This window comes from Diceros bicornis, chromosome 32 (genome assembly GCF_020826845.1).
Source record: "Diceros bicornis minor isolate mBicDic1 chromosome 32, mDicBic1.mat.cur, whole genome shotgun sequence".
Lineage (NCBI taxonomy): Eukaryota > Metazoa > Chordata > Mammalia > Perissodactyla > Rhinocerotidae > Diceros > Diceros bicornis.
The window spans coordinates 19545996-19565498 of record NC_080771.1 but is presented as its reverse complement, the minus strand read 5'-3'; the positions used below and the strand labels follow the sequence as shown (position 1 = coordinate 19565498).

At 45.2% G+C, this 19503-nt stretch overlaps 1 protein-coding gene across 2 annotated transcripts in view; it reads left to right on the top strand.

Annotated features, from left to right (window-relative positions):
* Positions 1–19503, top strand: part of RANBP10 (RAN binding protein 10) — a 63597-nt gene that overhangs the window by 18977 nt on the left and 25117 nt on the right. For both annotated transcript variants that reach the window (XM_058528059.1, XM_058528060.1), the window contains exon 3: positions 5040–5092. In XM_058528059.1, coding sequence (XP_058384042.1) covers positions 5040–5092 — 53 coding nt within the window. The remainder of the gene's footprint in view (positions 1–5039; positions 5093–19503) is intronic.

Below are 19503 nucleotides of genomic sequence, written 5' to 3'. Positions count from 1 at the left end.
TAATTTTTTAAACATAGAATTACCTTGTGATTAACTGCCATACTGTTTTCCACAGTAGCTGAACCATCAATGCACAAGGGTTCCAATTTTTCTACATCTTCACCAACACTTATTTTGTTTTTTTTTGATAATAGTCATCCTAAAGGGTGTGGAGTGGTATCTCATTGTGGTTTGATCTGCATCCCTAATGATTAGTGGTACTGAGCATCTTTTCATGTGCTTATTGGCCATTGGTACCTCTTTTTTGGAGAAATATCTATTCAGGTCCTTTACTCATTCTTAATAGGGTTGTTGTTGAGTTGTAAGAGTTTTTTATATATCCTGGATATTAAATCCTTATCAGATATATGATTTGCAAATATTTTCTCCCATTCTGTGGGTTGCTTTTCACTGTGTTGATAGTGTCCTTTGATGTACAAAAGTTTTAAATTTGGATGTAGTTTAATTTACCTATTTTTTCTTTTGTTGCCTGTGCTTTGGGTGTCATATCCAAGAAATCATTGCCAATTCCAATGTCGTAAAGCTTTTCTCCTATGTTTTCTTCTAAGAGTTTTATAGTTTTAGGTTTTATATTTAGTTCTTTGATCCATTCTGAGTTAATTTTTTTTAATTAATTAATTAATTTATTTATTTTTTCCCCCAAAGCCCCAGTAGATAGTTGTATGTCATAGTTGCACAGCCTTCTAGTTGCTGTATGTGGGACGTGGCCTCAGCATGGCTGGAGAAGCAGTGCGTTGGTGCGCGCCCGGGATCTGAACCTGGGCTGCCAGCAGCGGAGCGCGCGCACTTAACCGCCAAGCCATGGGGCTGGCCCTTTTTTGAGTTAATTTTATACATGGTGTATGGTAAGGGTTCAATTTCATTCTTCTGCACATGGATATCCAGTTGTCCCAGAACCATTTGTTGAGAAGACATGTCATTTTTCAATTGAATGGTCTTGGCATCTTTGTTGAAATCAGTTGACCACATATGGGGGGATTTATTTCTTGGCTCAGTATTGTGTTATGCTGGTCTATGTGTCTGTCTTGATTGCCAGTATCAACACTGTTGTTTTTTTTTTAAACCCATAAAACTATTCTTTTTTATTTATTTATTTATTTATTCCCCCAAAGCCCCAGTAGATAGTTGTATGTCATAGCTGCACATCCTTCTAGTTGCTGTATGTGGGACGTGGCCTCAGCATGGCTGGAGAGGTGGCGTGTTGCTGCGCACTGGGATCCGAACCCGGGCAGCCAGCAGCGGAGTGCACACACTTAACCTCTAAGTCACGGGGCCGGCCCTCAACACTGTTTTGATTATCATCACTTTGTAGTAAGTTTTGAAATCAGGAAATTTGAGTCCTCCAACTTTTTTCTTCTTTTTCAAGATTGTTTTGGCTATTCAGTGTCCCTTGAGATTCCATATGCATGCATTGAATCTGTATATGGCTTTGGCTAGTACTGACATCTTAAGAATATTAAGTCTTCCAATCCACTAACACAGATGTCTTTCCATTTATTTGTGTCTTCTTTAATTTCTTTCAGCAACATTTTATAGTTTTTAGTGTACAAGTCTTTCGCCTTCTTGGTTAAGTTTATTCCTAAGTAGTTTATTCTTTTCAATGCTATTGTGAATGGAATTTTCCTAATTGCCTTTTTTGATTGTTCAGTGTTAGTATATAGAAACACAACTGCTTTTTATGCATTGATTTTGTATCCTGCAACTTTGCTGAATCTGTTTATTAGTTCTGACAGTATTTTTGTGGAATCCTTGGGATCTTTAACCATCAGGTATGATGTTAGCTGTGGGTTTTTCATATATGGCCTTTATTATGTTGAGATAGTTTCCTTTTATTCTACTTTGTTGAGTGTTATTGAGATGTAATTTAACATACCATACAATTCACCCACTTAAAGTGTACAATTCAGTGTTTTTTAGTATATTCACAGGGTCGTTATAGCTTTTTTACCTGCTCTGCCTTTCTCAGACTGGTTGGATAATAGTTTTCAAGTGCCTGAAGACTTGCTGGAAGGTAGAAGCTTGCATCTTTTTGTAGTTTTAGAACATCATACTTTTGGAAAAGACTTAATGTCACCCAGAGTTGAAGAGAGACTCACTTCCTTTGAACACTGACTCAGCTCCGACCTCATATGAATGTGCAGCTTAGGCTCCTGTGGGGCTGCTCCTTGTGTCATTGACACTCACAGGTGGCATGGCACCCAAGTGTTGGTATTGGTCTCTTCTGGGTGCTCTACCCTTAGCTCATTTGCTTGGATTCTCATGTTGACCCTGGGGTTTGTATAGAGGCTCTAGGCCATCCATTGGTAAACACTGTCCTACCTATGGGGTGGGGAGTCTATGGGAGATATTGAGGGTTAGTTGCTGGAGGTGGACAAGGCTTCCCCTATGGGGAAGCCTAAGCAACTTGTGCTTGAGTACATGTGCCTTAGTAGTTCCCCATTCCCATGGAAAGTTGTGGAACCAGAGCCCTGTTGCTGGTGGCTAAGCATACCCTTCCTTGACCTCTCCTGTTTGCACTAGCCTTAAGTGGTCGAGGTCACCCAGGAAGCACATGTGTTCCAAACACAAGCCTTCATCTTAGTGTCAGGAAACCTGTATGCCAGGGATGGGATCATATTTGGTGCTGGGTGGAGGCTCAGGCCCCTCCAAGCAGGGCAGGATAAATGGGCTCGCATCCAAGTCAGGGAACCCCCTGGCTATGTTGCACTTGCATAATTGCACTTGTGGATTGATGACTGCACGGCAGTTGGGGTGTTGTGGCATTAAGGGAATAGAGACCAGCTTTTGGCAGCCTCTACTACGTAAAGTAAGGAAGCTGATTATTTGGGCTGCTGTTTTTCTGGGAAAATGTGCAGGTTTTAATCTAATGGGAATCCTGCCAGCAGGCTTACACAGCTTCTGCTCCTGATGGTCCTTGAAGGTCCCATTCTGGCAGGAGGTAGCAGACAGTTTGAGAGTCTCTTAGTCCTTTGAACCATGGAAGTTTCTCTTTGTTTTTTTTTTTTTTTGTGAGGAAGATCAACCCTGAGCTAATATCCATGCCAATCCTCCTCTTTTTTTTGCTGAGGAAGACTGGCCCTGAGCTAACATCCGTGCTGATCTTCCTCCAATTTATGTGGGACACTGCTATAGCATGGCCTGACAAGCGGTGTGTCGGTGCGCGCCCGGGATCTGAACCACGGCCCGCCAGCAGCGGAGCGCGCACACTTAACTGCTGTGCCACGGGGCTGGCCCCCTGGAAGTTTCTCTTTGAAGTGCTCTTTTCTCCTTTCCCTTCCCTCCCTTTTCTCCTAAACCCTGCAGACCAAGTTATCGGGGCCATGTGGTGGTTGTGTCTTTTCCCGGTTCCTGCCCCGCATGATGGGCGTAGCTGGTTTTAGAGGAAGATGAGTGGGTCAGAGCCTTCCCTCCCTGCCTTATCCTTTATTTGAGTGGTAGAGGCTGCTCGCCCCAAATCCACTGGTGCAGCCAGCCAGAGAAGGGCAAAGGGGCGCCAAAGGGGCACTTTACTGCAGATAAAGGACTCGCAGGGACAGGAGCACCATGTTGTGGGGACTCTGGTAGTGTTAGGAAACAGATACATAGGTGCATGGAGAATGCCGGGAGAGAAAAGAAATAGTTCAAGATGGGGAAATGTATGTGGAAGGGTTCCTTGCAGAATTACTTACGACAGGGAACAATCAGAGTGTAAATGTACAGCCACTGGGAAATGATCAAAATAAGGCACCCTTATATAATTGCTTTAAAAAACATTTTTTATTGTGGTAAAATATACATAACATAAAATTTACTGTTTTAACCATTATTAAGTGTACAGTTTGGTGGCATTAAGTATATTCACACTGTTATACAACCATAAAGTTATACCTCAGCCCTCTTGGTTGGTGTTTTCAGTATTCTGAGCTCCTCAGCTACCTGTTGACTCTCATATATGGTTAATGTCGGGTATCATGTATGGATTTCTACTCTTTTACTCTTAGAAGGTGATGACTTGTTTCGCTTATTTCTGTTCTTGTGGAAATACCTCACTATTTCTTTGTACACTACAAACATTTAGACTAAAAAAAGTATTCATTTTCTTTTCTGGTCTGTCCTCTCATGAGTGCCACTGAGACATCTTTGACAGAGTTGCCCAGCATGGGCTCCACCTTGCTGTGGCTGGCTTAGTTGTTTAGGCACATGGGGTGGGAGGAGTGGGGGACCTCAGGGGCTTCACACCCTCTCCCAGCTTTGGATGGTCAGGGAGGCCAGTGTGATGTATGGAGTGAGGATAATGAGGTTTTTTGTTTGTTTGCTTGCTTTTTGTGAGGAAGATCAGCCCTGAGCTAACATCCAATGCCAATCCTCCTCTATTTTGCTGAGGAAGATTGGCCCTGGGCTAACATCTGTGCCCATCTTCCTCTACTTTCTATGGGACGCTGCCACAGCATGGCTTGACAAGCGCTGCGTCGGTGCGCACTGGGGATCCGAACTTGCGAACCCTGGGCCACCACAACGGAGCACGTGCACTTAACTGCTGCGCCACTGGACCGGCCCCAAAGATAGTGAGTTTTGAGACACCCAGAGAAGCTCTTTGTGAGGGGTCTTGACGATCCTGTACAGATCCAGCCTGGCTGTACCTTTTCAGTGTCCTGATCCTTGCTGCAGAGTGGCTTATCCCTGTGGGCTTGATCTTGCATTGCTCTGCCAAGCACTGTCTAGGATTGAGCTACTTACTTTAGGCACTTCTTGGAAATAGATTCCACCTTAGCTAGAGCCAGAAACCAAGGGACTGGAAGCAGTGATTTCAGGAAACTTTCCTCTGAAACTGAAGCCAGTAGTTCGTGGTTACCAACACTACCTCCTGTTTTTCCAGCTGCTTAAGGCATTGAGATGATTTCTGTTAGAATATCAAAGTGTAAAGTTTCTTCAAGAACATCTAGTATGTTAAAAAAGTCTCTACATTCATTGCTTTTCCTCTTTTTCACCACGAAATATTTGAGAAGGGAGATGCATAATCATTTGCTAATCAAAATTTTTATCTGTGTGCTTTTTTGAAGGTACATGGGAATAGGACTCTCAGCTCAAGGAGTCAACATGAACAGACTTCCTGGTGAGTCACTGGTTAAGAGAGCATTTGTTCTGCTCTCCTGATCCATTTTACAGAGAGTCATAGCAGCAGCCGAGAGGCAGGAGAGGACTTTGTTTGCTGGCCGCCTTCCCTAAGCCAAGCCATTGGGTGGAGGATCCTGAAAGGTAGCCATTGGGCTTGGATGGTATGGGCTTCCATTCCAAAAATTAATTGGCAGGTGATTGTCATTCATGGAATTTGAACTGTTTGCAGTCAAAACCAAGTGACCTGAGTTTGCTCCCAGTAGAGATACGCCTCAGTAGCCCTTACTCTCATTGGCCTTTGCTTGACCAGCCTAGGACTCAGGCATGTATGAGGAGGAGGCTACTGCCAACCCTGGCTCCTTTGTTACTTCACCGTGTTAAAGAGCACAGTCTTTAAGTGGCATCCCATATGGAACACGGTTGAGGCAATTTCTTTCTTTTTTTTTTTTTTTGGTGAGGAAGATCGGCCCTGAGCTAACATCTGCCAATCCTCCTCTTTTTGCTGAGGAAGACAGGCCCTGGGCTAACATCTCTGCCCATCTTCCTCTGCTTTATATGGGACGCTGCCACAGCATGGCTTGACAAGCGGTGCATCGGTGCGCGCCCGGGATCCGAACTGGCGAACCCCGGGCTGCCGCAGTGGAGCGCGCGCACTTAACCGCTTGCGCTACTGGGCCGGCCCCATGAGGCAATTTCTTAATAAATGGGAGGATGTGCGTGAGACTCAAGTTGACAGCAACTCCAGATTTGTAGAATGCTCTGCGGTCTGCAGATGGGCCTTCTCTACCACCAAGGCACCCTTGCAGCTATTTTCTGCCCAGTAGCTTGTGCCCAGTTCTGGACTGGGCATAGTTGAGAGGACAGAAGCTTCTACCACAAGCTGGTGGGTTCTAGAAGATGGTCCTAAGTCCTTTTGTCCCTTGAGTGGCAGAAGTAACATGGTGCAAGCTGCCCTGACACTGTCCTGGAAGCAGGCAAAGTCCCTGTGTTTTTGCCCTAGCCCTCTCTACTCTTTATACCTATGACAGAGAAGACGGCTGGCTTTTTCCAAAGAGGGAGCAGCATGTAAACCTTACATCTTTTCCAATCTATGTTTAATATAGATCACAGATTTTTTTTTGGTATGGACTGATTTTCTTTTTTTTTTTAATAATTTTATTTATTTATTTATTTTTCCCCCCAAAGCCCCAGGAGATAGTTGTATGTCATAGCTGCACATCCTTCTAGTTGCTGTATGTGGGACGCGGCCTCAGCATGGCCGGAGAAGCGGTGCGTCGGTGCGCGTCCGGGATCCGAACCCGGGCCGCCAGCAGTGGAGTGTGCGCACTTAACCGCTAAGCCACGGGGCCAGCCCTGTAATGGACTGATTTTCAATACTGGAAATCTAGACTTGCTCAGGACTCAACTAATTTTCAGGAACCTGAACTTTTTTGGGGAGGAGCTTTGATCTGAGTGAAAACTGTTGTTTTGTTACTGATGAGAACGTGTGTGGCGTGTTTGACCTTTATGTAGTGTGCAGCTGTGATCTTTCTCATACAAGCCCTTGGCCTTGGCTGACTAGATGTGTCTACAGTGTCCATAGCTCTGCCTCTTAGTGAACAAGGAGCTTAGAAAAAGAATTTCCCATCAATGGTAAACTGATTCTTAATCTTGGTCTTGCTCTAAACGTGCTCTTTGAACTTTTACATGCTTTGGTGGCAGAGAAAAGAGGCTTTTGTAGGCTTAATATACAAAAGTAACTATAATCTATTATTAGATGATGCTTTAAGCAACACTGAACGTTGGTTAAATGAAATTTTGTTAATCTACATAAAGGAATACTATGCAGCCATAAAAAGAATGAGGAGGCTCTTTAGGTACTGATTTGGAGTAATCGCTAGAATGCATTGTTGAGTGAAAACTGTAAGGCATAGAACAAAGTATAATATGCTGCCAAATGTGCAAAAAAAAAAGGGAAAACGAACATATTTTTTGTATCTGCTTGTACATGCATAGAATATTTTTGGAAAGCTACAGAAAAATTTGTAATATTGGCTGTGCCTTGGGAAGGGATAGGGTGGTTGGGGTCAGGACTAGGAAAAAAATTTTTCACTTTTGAAGCTTTAAAATTTTCTTGTGAATATATTTTCTGTTTTAAAAATATAAATAAAATTAAAGCAAAATCAATTAAAGCAAATGCCCCTACATCAAGAAGCCCTCATGTCTGTCTTTCAGGTGATCTTGGAATGTAACCTTTTACCATGTTCTAGGCTTGGTATTCTGAGTTCCACAAGCTTATCTTTCTTTAGTAAGAACTATTTGTGCATAGCCCGTTGGGTTTGAGATTCATGGAGTGGAGCAGACAAGGTAGGAAGAGTTCTATTTGGGTTGACCTGAATCTTTTTGAGATGGGGCCATGTGGAACCGGCCTACTCTGTTTGCCTTGTTCATAAGATGGAGCTTTTGACCCCTCTGGGCTGGTCAGAGGCCAACTGCTGGTCATATGCTTTGATGCTGTTAATGTAACATTCTAGGAAAGTCCATTTTTGGTCCTTGTGAAGTCAGACCCTCCCCAGGCACAGAGTGGGCCTGTGGAGAGAAGGGACTAAGAGACAGTGGACGAAGTGTTAGTTCCCATACTAACACTGCAGCAGAGTCGGCACTCATTGGTGCATCTCTTTTTGTGCAAGAGAAAGGGGCTTCAGTGTTCTGTGGTTATTGCACCTGTCTTCATTTTCACTCTGCCTGCCAGCTCCTGAGGATTTTCCTTCCTGCCATATCTGATCATCTCCCTGATTATTCCATAGGGTGAAAGTAGGAATCAGATTGCATCTAGATAGGGACTCTCCTAAGAAGGATGGATGCCCCTGGTTTTCCTAGGATACAGGGCTGGCTGAATGGCTGGTCAGACCTAGCACAGGACAGTTGTAGAGGTGGAGGGGAGGCACCCCTCTCACGAATGATGGTGGGCCTGCCACTGTTTATCCCAATGCTGGATTTGGAAGATCAGAATCATCATCCCCTTTGAGGTTTACATTTTCTGGGATCACTTTTTTGTGTGTGATGAGCATATGGTCTCCCAAACTGAAAGTATCGTCGTTCATAAACAGTTGGACCTGAAACTACCTGCATGTTTTGTGGGGAGGTGAGATGGAGGATGATAGCAGCTAAAGCCTTGCTTTTTTTTTTTTTGTGAGGAGATCAGCCCTGTGCTAACATCTGCCAATCCTCCTCTTTTTTTTGCTGAGGAAGACTGGCCCTGAGCTAACATTCGTGCCCATCTTCCTCTACTTTATATGGGATGCCGCCACAGCATGGCTGAACAAGCGGTGCGTCGGTGCGCGCCCGGGATCCGAACCGGCGAACCCCGGGCCGCCGCAGCAGAGCGCGCACACTTAACTGCTTGCACCACCCGGCCAGCCCCAAGCTAAAGCCTTTCTGCCAGCTGCTTCTGATTTCCAAGAGGCCCTTGGTTGATGGCTATTTGGACTGTTTGGATGTATAGTTGGTGGGAGGGGAGTGATGATGGTGGCCTAGGCTGGGTCTAGAGTTTGAGACTTTGGTGTTAACTTCAGATGAGATGTTTGAGGGTTGGTACATCTCCTTGAGAGATACAGGTGTGTTTGGTGGAGGGTAGTGGTTAGGGTGGTTATTGTGGCTTCACAGTGGTGTTTTCAGCCTGGTGTTGACGGGCAAATAGGAATTTGCCAGGTTGTTCTGGGTGATGGTACAGTAAGGCCTGCGAGTGGATCCATAAGTTGTCTAATGTGGTGGCATGGCTTCCTGGGAACAGTTAGGATGAGCCACTTGAGGGAAGAGTCTCATGTTGCATGCCAAGGGGCCTAGAATTCTTTTTATAAGCAGTGGGGGCTGCACGAGTGTTTTGAGCGTAGATGAGATGTGATCAGATTTACTAAAAAGCAACTAGTTTACCCTGACTCAGTGTAGAGGAGGAAGGATCAGAGGCGTTGAGGCTGGGCTGGGCCTCATGGGCAGTAGGAACTGTAAGAGCTCAGGCATGTCAGGGAACTTCAGGAGGTGGTAGATTTTGATTTTTAAAAAAGACTCCCTTTCCTTCCTGAAATATTTAACTGGAAGCATTTAATCAGAAGTGGACAGTGAAATTTATATAAATGCCTTATGCATGTATATTGAGATAACTCAATATATCTGGTTTAGTTGAGAAGAATCCCACTAGGTCATCGGGAGGGGTTCCCTATTTTCATGACTGTTTATGTAGATTACTTTCTATTTGCAAGTTTAGAAAAATTTATCAGTGAATCCATCAGGGCCAGTTGGTCTTTTCCAGGAGGACATTTTTTGAAGGCTTTGCCTTCCTTTCTTGTTAGGTTGTTTTAAGTAACTTGTTTCTTGTGGCATCACTTTCAGTATATTCTGGTTTGGCCATCTGGTTCTCTTAATTTATATGAAAATAGCTATGATTAATATTGTCAAAACCTAAAAAATGTCTTCATGATTGATCTTTTAGATTGAGTCCATGTTGTTAATTTTTAAAAAAAGAACGATTACTGTTATCAATCTTCTTCATTTTTTAATTGATATAATTATCATACCATAAAATTCACCCCCTTTGTTTTTTTGTGAGGAAGATCAGCCCTGAGCTAACATCCATGCCAATCCTCCTCTTCTTGTGCTGAGGAAGACTGGCCCTGAGCTAACATCCGTGCCGATCTTCCTCCACTTTATGTGGGACGCCGCCACAGCATAGCCTGACAAGCGGTGTGTCGGTGTGCGCCCAGGATCCGAACCTGGGCCACCAGCAGCAGAGCGCGTGCACTTAACCGGCATGCCACAGGGCTGGCCTCAAAATTCACCCCTTTAAAGTGTACCGTTCATTGGTTTTAGTATAGTCACAAACTTGTGCTACCATCATCACTATCTGATTCCAGAACGTTTTCATCACCCCAAAGAGAAACTCCATACCCATTAGCAGTCATTCCCCAACTCTCCCTCCTTCTAGCCACTGGAAACCACTAACCTACTTTCTTTCTCCGTGAATTTTCCTATTCTGGACATTTCGTATCAATGGAATCATATAATGTGTGACTTTTTGTGTATGGTTTCTTAGCATAATGTTTCCGAGGTTCATCTTAGTTATAGCATGTATCAGAATTTCATTCCTTCTTATGGCCAAATAATATTCCATTGTATGGATATATCATATTTTGCTTATTTATGCATCTGTGGAGGGATATTTGGATTGTTTCCACCTTTTGGCTGTTATGATTGATGCTGCTATAAATAAACTTTTGTGTACAAGTGTTGTGTAGACATACGTTTTCATTTCTGTTGAGTATATACCTAGGAGTGAAATTGCTAGATCACATGGTAACTCAGTTTAATTATTTGAGGAACTGTCGAACTGTTTTCCACAGAAGCTGCCCCATTTTACATTCCTACTAGCAGTATGTGAGGGTTCTGATTTCTCCGTATCCTTGTCAACATTCCTTATTATCTGACTTTTTCATTGTAGCCATCCTAGTGGGTGTGAAGTGGTATCTCATTGTGATTTTCATTTCTTTTCTCTGATGACTAATGATGTCAAGCCTCTTTTCATGTGCTTATTGATGAGTTGTATATCTTCCTTGGAGAAATATCTATTCATATCTTTTGCCTATTTCTTAATTGGGTTATTTATCTTTTTATTATTGAGTTGTAAGAGTTCTTTGTATATTCAGGATACAAGTTTCTTATCAGTTATATGATTTGCAAATGTTTCCCCCACTTTGTAGGTTGTCTTTTCACTTTGTTGATGTCTTTTGAAGCACAAAAGTTTTTAATTTTGATGAAGTCCAATTTTCTAGTTTTTTCTTTTGTTGCTCCTGCTTTTGGTATCATATTTGGGAATCGTTTGCCAAATCCAAAGTTATGAATACTTAGCCTTGTGTTTTCTTCTAGGAGTTTTATAGTTTTAACTCTTATCATTAGGTTTTTGATCCAATTTGAGTTAATTTTTGTTTATTGTATGAAATAAGGATCCAGCTTCATTCGTTTGCATGTGGCTATCTAGCTGTCCTAGCATCTTTTGTTGAAAAGACTATTCTTTTTTTTTTTTCTGAGGAAGATTTGCCCTGAACTAACATCTGTTGCCAATCTTTCTCTTTTTGCTTGAGGAAGGTTTGCCCTGAGCTAACATCTGTACCAGTCTTCTTTTATTTTGTATGTGGGTCACTGCCACAGCATGGCTGCCAACAAGTGGTGTCGGTCCACGCCGGGGAACTGAACTGGGGCCGCTGAAGGGGAGCATGCCGAACTTAACCACCAGGCCACGGGGCCAGCCCTGAAAAGACTATTCTTTCCCTACTGAATGACATTGACACCCTGATTGAAAATCATTTGAACCAGAGATGTATAGATTTATTTCTGGACTCTCAATTCTATTCCATTGATTTATATACCTGTCCTTGCATCTGTACCACACTGTCTTGATTACTGTTGCCTTGTAGTAAGTTTTGAAATCAGGAAGTGTGAGTCCAACTTTTTTTTTCTATTTCAGGATTGTTTTGGCTTTTCTTGCAATTCCATATGAATTTTAATTTTTTAATTTTATTTATTTATTTATTTTCCCCCCAAAGCCCCAGTAGGTAGTTGTATGTCATAGCTGCACATCCTTCTAGTTGCTGTATGTGGGACGTGGCCTCAGCATGGCCGGACAAGTGGTGCGTCGGTGCACGCCCGGGATCTGAACCCAGGCTGCCAGCAGCAGAGCGCGTGCACTTAACCGCTAAGCCACTGGGCCGGCCTCCATATGAATTTTAGAATCACCTTGTCAGTTCCTATAAAGAAGTCAGCTAGGATGTTGATGGGGATTGCACTGAATCTGTAGATCAATTAGGGAAGTATTGCCATCTTAACAGTGTTAAATTTTCTGGTCTGTAAGCATGGGACGTTTTTCTATTTATTTAAATCTTCTTTAATGTCTTTGAACAATATTTTGTAGTTTTGAGAGCATAAATTTTGCATTTCTTTTGTCAAATTTATTCTTAAGTGTTTCATTCTTTTTGATGGTACTATGAATGGAACTGTTTTCTTAATTTCATTTTTGGATTGTTCATTTCAAGTGTACAAAATATAATTGATTTTTGTGTATTGATCTTGTATTATAAGGCTTTTTGTATGCTACCAGATTCAGTTTGCTAATATTTTGTTGAGGAATTTTGCTTCTGCTTTTATTTTCCTTGTCCTTCTTTCCTTTGGTTTATTACTTTATTTTCTCCCATACCCTAGGTATAGTTATGTCATCATGTTCTAATTTTATTGCTAATAAAGGTAGGTGTTAATTGTTAGACAAATTTTTATGTACTACTTTATTTACTTCTCCTAAATTTTGATATACTGTTTTAATTTTAGTTTTTCATTTTTAAGTATTTGTTACATTCTTTATTCTCAATTTTCTTCCTGACCCAGGTTACAGTCAAGAGAGTAGAGTGCCCTGTAATTTTTGCATGACTGGGCACTGTTTAATTATATATTTAATTGGCTGAGCCTGACTTTATTCCATCATGATCAGGAATATGATGTGGTCTGCCTTTTAAAAAATTTACTTAGTTCCGATTTATACTCTAGCACAATCAGGTTTCCTGAAAATGTAGGTACAAGAGTTTGTGCCTGATCTATCATGTAGTTTCTATACATTAATTTTTTCTTATTCATTTGTATAGATTTTATAGATTTGTTACCAGAGGATAAAAAGAATTTTGAAAACGGTATTACCTGGGACCTTGTGCTGAGCCAAGGGCTTTGGGTTGGAGGGTTTGAGCAGCTGTGGGCCTGATGGCTGGCGCTGGGCGGGGGAGTCAGTGGGTGAGATGTTATGGGGAACCACTGAGGGGTTTGAGCAGAGACATGACCTGCTGAGGTCAGAGGAGCAGGAGGAGGTGCAAGGAGGGCAGTTAGGAGACTGTCTCACTGGCCCAGAAAAGCATGGTAGTGTCTTGGACTAGAGAGATGGGGAGAAGAGGACAGAATTGAACCCTGTGGCAGATAATTTAGGTGAACTCAGTGTCTTCAGAGTAGTGGGTGATTGGACTGCAAGCTACTGGTGGTGTGCTTTCAGAGTTTTGCTGATAATTTGTTTTAATAATGCTTTTATTAATAAGATAGCCACTTTAGTTGCCACGTCTCAGTGTCATTAGGAGCAAGTGGGAGAATGTGAGTCAAACAGCCCTTGTCTGAGTCAGTCCAAGAGAAGGGGTTAACTTAGAAAGTCCAGCCTTGGCCTACCCAGCTGCTGCTGTCAAGAAGTACCTGGCCTTTGGCTCTTAGTCCTACCTTTTATGAGTCTTTAGAAGAGAAGCTTGTGAGGAAGGAGAGCCCCAAGTGTAAAACCGAAGCCACTTTTGCTGATCTGGTTGAGTGAAACCAATAAGAACAGAGGATAGAGTGGCCTGCCAGAGTCTCTTCCCGGCTCTATGAAGTAAATGCTTTTTGACTATAGGCGATAACCTCTTTTTCTCTTACACACACACACACACACACACACACTCACACTCACACTCCTTCTCTCTCTCTCCCTCCCCCTCTTCCTCCTCTACCCTGTGCTAATCTTTCTCTCTTACACATGCACACACACGTATATACACTCTCCCTCTCTCTTCCCCCTCCTCCCTCTCCCCCCCTCTTTCCTCCTCTACCCTGGGCTAATCTTTCTCTCTTACACAGACACACTCACTCACTCTCTCTCTCTCTCCCCCCCTCCCTCTCCTTCTCCCTCTCTCTTCCTCTCCTTCTCTCCCCTGCTCTCCCTCTCCCTCCCTCCCTCTTTTCCTCCTGTACCCTGGGCTACTCTTTCTCTGGTTTCTTTTGGGTCTTGTTCCTGATTTAGAACTTACAGTACTGAGTGAAGTGGGTGTGGAGCCAGTAGAGGCAGTTCTCACCTTCCTTGAGGGACCCAGAAGATTCTCTGTGGCCTATGAATGGTTGGCTGTGCTTTGCCAGGCCCTGAAAGTACAATTAAAGCACAGCCTGTAGGCCCTCCAGGCAAGAGTGTACAACTCACTTCTGTCTCTACTCTGTCTTTGAGCAGATCACATCTCCAGAAACCTCAATGCTTTCTTAAGGTCCAGCAGATAGTGAACCCACTTGCCCCAAACTGAAGTTATCTTCCTGCAAAAAATAGATCCTCATGTGTTCCCTATGTCTGCTGACAGTCACTGCCCACCCTGGCCCCCAGGTGGGACTCCCCAGAGTAATCTTCATGCCCTCCCTTTCCCTCATCCCACGGTTCTGCCACTCCCCAGGTGTCTCTTTAATATGGCCCCCTTCTTTATCCCTACTGTCATTGCCTCTCCATTGGGCTGTTTCCATGGCCTCCTGATTGATCTCTCTACCTCAGGCCTTTGCTCTCCACTCCCTGTGTGTGCTTTGCCCCTTGCCTGCCTTGGACCCCTGACTCCTTTGCCCAGAGGACACAGGCTCTCGGGGCCCTGCTCAGCCTCTTCTGCCACCTCTGCCCTCCACACACACCACCCACTAGCATGTCTGTGTGGGGCCCCAAACGTATTGCAAACGTTCCCTGCTCTGCTCCTTGGCAGGTGGCCCTACTTGCCCTCAAGTGTCCTTCCTGCTTGTGACCCCTTGTGCAACCTTGCCTGACCCCCTCAGCCCTGATGGCATCTCTGTGATGACACTTGTCACCCTGCCTCATGTAATTCCTTCACATTTACCCAGCTGTGTCCTCACTGGGTTGTGAGTTTCTTGGGACTCGGACCATATCTTTTTATCACCACTCTCCCGCAGAGGGAGGAGGCCAGTCCTGCATTTGCTGTGCTTCGCCTCAACGTGATGGCTTCAGTAAGCTACTATGGTTCTGGAACCAGTCTTGAGTCAGATCCCCGCTAGCCTGCAGCCTGCCTTCGGCTAGGAGTAGCCTTCAGTTTGGAGCTCAGCCTCCCCCCACTGCCCTAACTATTGTGGCACTGATTGTGTGTGGGGGCTCTGCCACCACCTCCTACCTGTAGAAGGAATGATTATCCCCCCTTTCTGTATGTCAGGGCTCAGTGTCATTGAACCAACTACTGGCTCACATTTGGTCATGGGAGGAAACCTCCAGGGCTGTGGTTGGCTTATGAAGCAGTGTAGTTCAGTAGTTAAGAACATGGACTCTGGAGCCACACTGTCTACATTTGCATCCTGGCAGCTCTGTTACCTGGAGCAAGTTATTTAACCGCTCTGTGCCTCAGTTTTCCCATTTGTAAAATGGAAGTGATACTAGTACCTAACTCGTAAATGGATGATTATGAGGATGAAATGAGTTAATTCCTGTAAAGTGCTTAGCATAGTGCCTGATACAAAAAAGGAGTACATAAATGTTAGCTTTTGTTGTTATTGAGAAAGATATTTTTTTCCTCCCTGGGAAAGGAAGTACCTATACACTTAAAGTTCTTTCATGAATGTTTGTATATCAGAATGGAGTCAGCTATTTTTTCTACCTGAGGAAGGAAGTACCGATACATTTACAAATCGATATCACGTTTACAAATCGATATCAATACAAAAGATACAAAGTTCTTTTATGAATGTTGTATGTCAGAGTGGAGTTAGGTGTAATCGACACTGCATTTTTTCTCCAGTGCTTGTTTTCTGTATTTGAGTAGGCTTGTTTTAGTACATGTTAGCTGGAGTTGAATTATGGAGGACGAGGACAGCACAGCAACCAAAATCAGGATGTTGATGTTTCAAGTGTTTTCTTGTAGGTTGTATTGGCTCAGCAGGAGCCCTCTAGGGCTATTAGGGACAGAGGGCAGCTACTCTGGGGGTCTCACTTGGCCCTGGGGGCAGATGGTAACAGAGAGTGCGTCTCGTATAAGGCTGTGGTGCTTAGACTTTCCTGGGAGCATATGGGCATGTCTTAGCTTGCACGGTCAGAGGTTTCTGTTGGAAGATGTGAAGTTTTGATGTTTACCTTTCGTAAGGTGTTTTTGGCCTTTTTAAGTGTGAAACCAAGGAACAGGTGTGGCCCAAAGTAAGAACGTCAGAACCCTTGGCCTAATGGCTTGAGAGCAGGGCAGGATGATCTGCAGGCAGGTGAGTGTACCTGCAGCCACACCCTCCCATCAGTGAGCTGGCGGCCATCCCTGGATTGGAGAAGCAGGGAGAAAAAGTCAGGGGTGTGAATAGAGAATGGGGGTTGGGATTCTCTCGTGTTTGGATGCTTTGAGGGCAGCAAGGGTAGGACAGATCTTCCCTCCGTGTCTTATACCTTGGACAGGGCCAGGGAGACTCAAGCTGTGTTGATAGGCAGTTCCATCTGCATCCATCAGAGCTGGGCAGCTGAAAACTTCCTCCTTGCCTTTTTTGTGAAGGAGGCAGCTGTTCTCTTGATGTGGCATATATTACCTTAATTACTACAACCCCTCAAAGGAGAATCCAGTCCCATTGAGGCACACTTTCCTTGAACTGTTGGAAAAGAAGCAGCTGGAAGAACTACATCTGGGGATTGGGGGTGGGAACATGTATCCTGAAACAGATGGCACCTGGCAACCAGGCCCTGGTGGGGAGGCAGAAGAGGTGGTGGGGCTGAGGGAACTGTCTGCTTTCCTTCCACAGGATGTCGTATTCAAGTGAGCATCTTTTCCTCCCCCTAGAGCTTACCTTACCAAGCCTGCTCTGAGTGGGCTGTTAAGAGCATGTTCCCGGGAGTGTTTGGGTCCTGATCCCTGTCGCTGGGCCCTGCTTCTGCTGGGTGGGACACATTCTGCAAACAGCTGATATTTCATATCTGCACATGCCACGGGAGAGCAACAGCAGATAGCAGAGATCAGGGCAGAACACTGGGAGTCTGTGCCAGGTTCACGAGAGCAGAGACTAGCCCCTGTCAGTGTGGCAGGCACTGACAGTAAATAACAGAGTATTGGATATCCTTCCTCCCTGTCCTCCTAAGGGTACAGCACATGCAGTGTAAGTCTTCTCAGAGCAAATACCAATAGCAGGTGGCTTTGCACAGTGGGTATCTTGAGATAACTGACATATAGGTCGGTTTCCTATAGTCTGGAAGTGCTGTTTGTCTGTATCTGCCAAATGGACTGTTTCTGTCCCACTCCATGTAGGCTGGCTCATAGCTGATAAGCCTCCACTGTGTCCACCATGAACCACCACCTCTGTTTGGAGCATTTTTCACCCCAGATCTACAGTGCTTCACAGGGATCTGCCATAGGGCTACTCAGTCCCAATCTCCATGAGGGAAGCCATGCTTCTCTCCAGCTGGGTGGGTTGAGCCATCAGGACCCCACTGGTCATCTGGGTGTACCTCCTCCTGATCCCAGCAGAGCACCTGGGAACAGGACTCAGCTCCCCTGGCATGAGTGTAGGTGCCATATAAGCCTCCCAAGTGAGTGCCAGCTGAGGCTGGTAAAGGAGAGAAGCCAACTGGTGATGCCCCTGCAGTTCAGGCCTATAGGGTACCTCAAGGCAGCCCTGCTTAGAAAAGGGAGTAGCCAGGAGATTCTCTGAAGCCACTAGAACAGCTGCCCAGGACCAGGGCTGTGGGAAGATAGGTTGGAGTTTGTGTGCCTGGTGCTGTCCAACCCCATGTTGATTTTCTCACTTGGTTGTTTCTCTGTCTGAGATATCCTCGGGAAATGACCTGGATGAGAGTGGAGGGGTAGGTACCCGGAAGCCTTGTAGGTCTGGCAACAGGTTCTACTGGGCAGTCCAGAACAGAAAGTGGTTTGGCAGTTGGGCCCAAGGACCAGGTAGCTGGTCAAAGCCTCTGGTGGCTCATGTGGTGGTTAATGGTGTCAGAGCCACAGCGTCCACCAGGGTCCCCACTGCAGAGCTTGCTTCATGTACGAGGCCCTCTGCTTCCCTGATGTTCTTCCCTGGGCCAGTAGTGCCCTTGGCCCTGTGGCCAGCCAAGCCTGTGTTCCTTTTCCATGGGCCTCTTCCCTCACCCACGGGGAGACCTGTATTACTCAATATACCAGGGCTGCTCAGCAGCCTTTTGAAGTAAAGCAACTGAGTCAGACCTGGAAATTACTATTCCTGGGCCTGGGGATTTCTTGTCTATGGTATCCTGTTTTCTTCTTCCAAATACCAGCTTCCAGCTCTCCATAGCACAGAGGTAAAAATTCTGAATTTAAGACTGTATTTTTCAGGGCAAGTTAAGTACTTTGAGATAAGAGGTTTCATCGACAGCAGAAAGACCAGCTCTGAAACCCAAGTTTGTCAGTCTTTGAAAACAGAGATTCTCACGTGTCCTCTGGTGTGGCTGGAGGCTGGGGCCACATCAGGGTGGAGCTAAGTGGGGATCAGTTACTGCTCAACCCCTTACCTCCCTAGTGCTGGGCAGAGGGAGTCTGTATCTAGGGGTCCTGGAAGCACTGGAATACCATGCCTGGGCCTCCTTTTGGGAAGGGTTTTGTGCATGCCCATCTCAGGATCTGGCAATGTATGCAAAGTCACAGGCTCCTACATTACCAGGGGTCACCTACCCACTGCCTTTCCCCAGAGGTTCAAAAGGAGCTCAGTGGGAAACAAGGGAAAGCCAAACCCAACCCCAGAGGAGAGATACCAAGGCCTGGGAGCTGAGGTTGCACCTCAGTTTTACAGGACAGTACCACCCTTTTCCTTAGCCTGATTCAGCATGGATGACAGACCCAGCCTGTCCTATGGGAGCCTGAGGTGTAGGCAGGTAGCCCTACCAGATGTGCCAGATGCTATTTGAGCCATGTCCTAGCCAGACCCAGCTAGACCCATCCTGGCTGCCCCTGGCCCTGTCCTGGCCTTTAGGTATCTGTTTCTTTTGAGGTGGGGGAGGAGTATGACCTGTGGAAGGCCCCTTTATGTACTGGTGCCTGCTATATAGTCCCTCACTCTGCCCATGGCTTTAAGCTGACACCTGACTCTGTCTCACTATAGGGTCTGGTGCCCCTACAAGGGCAGGCTCCACCTGGTGTCAGCCCCTGGTGTCAGCAGCTACTTGCAGAGACAACCCTTTTCTCCTGCCCTCTTTGCTTTGGCTTCCATGCTGAGCCACCATGAAGAGAAGACCTCCAGGGCAGCCCCAGCCCCTCTGGCCTAGAGCTCTCAGAGGCATCACTTTAGGGTTGTGTTGATCCTATTTCTTGGTCCCATGGCTCAGGGTAACAGCTGTGTGAGTACTGTGATAGGCCTTCTCTGATGCCATCCCACAGCATTTGCTGAATGAAAAACTCTCTTTTGCTTTCCCATTATCCATTGTCAAGCTGTTCCAGGCAGTGATCCTGTCAGATTTTTAAACATATCTGAGGTTATGGGAAAGGCATCTGTTTGATGGATTTCTGGGGAGGGATGGCTCTGAGAGAGTGACCACCCTTGAGAAGCAGCCCTACCACGAGGTTCCCCATGGCACATATGCTCTCCACTGCAACCTCAGGCCCAGGAAGCACGCTGAGCGAGCCAGCTTAGCTCCTTCCCTCCATAGCCAGCCTT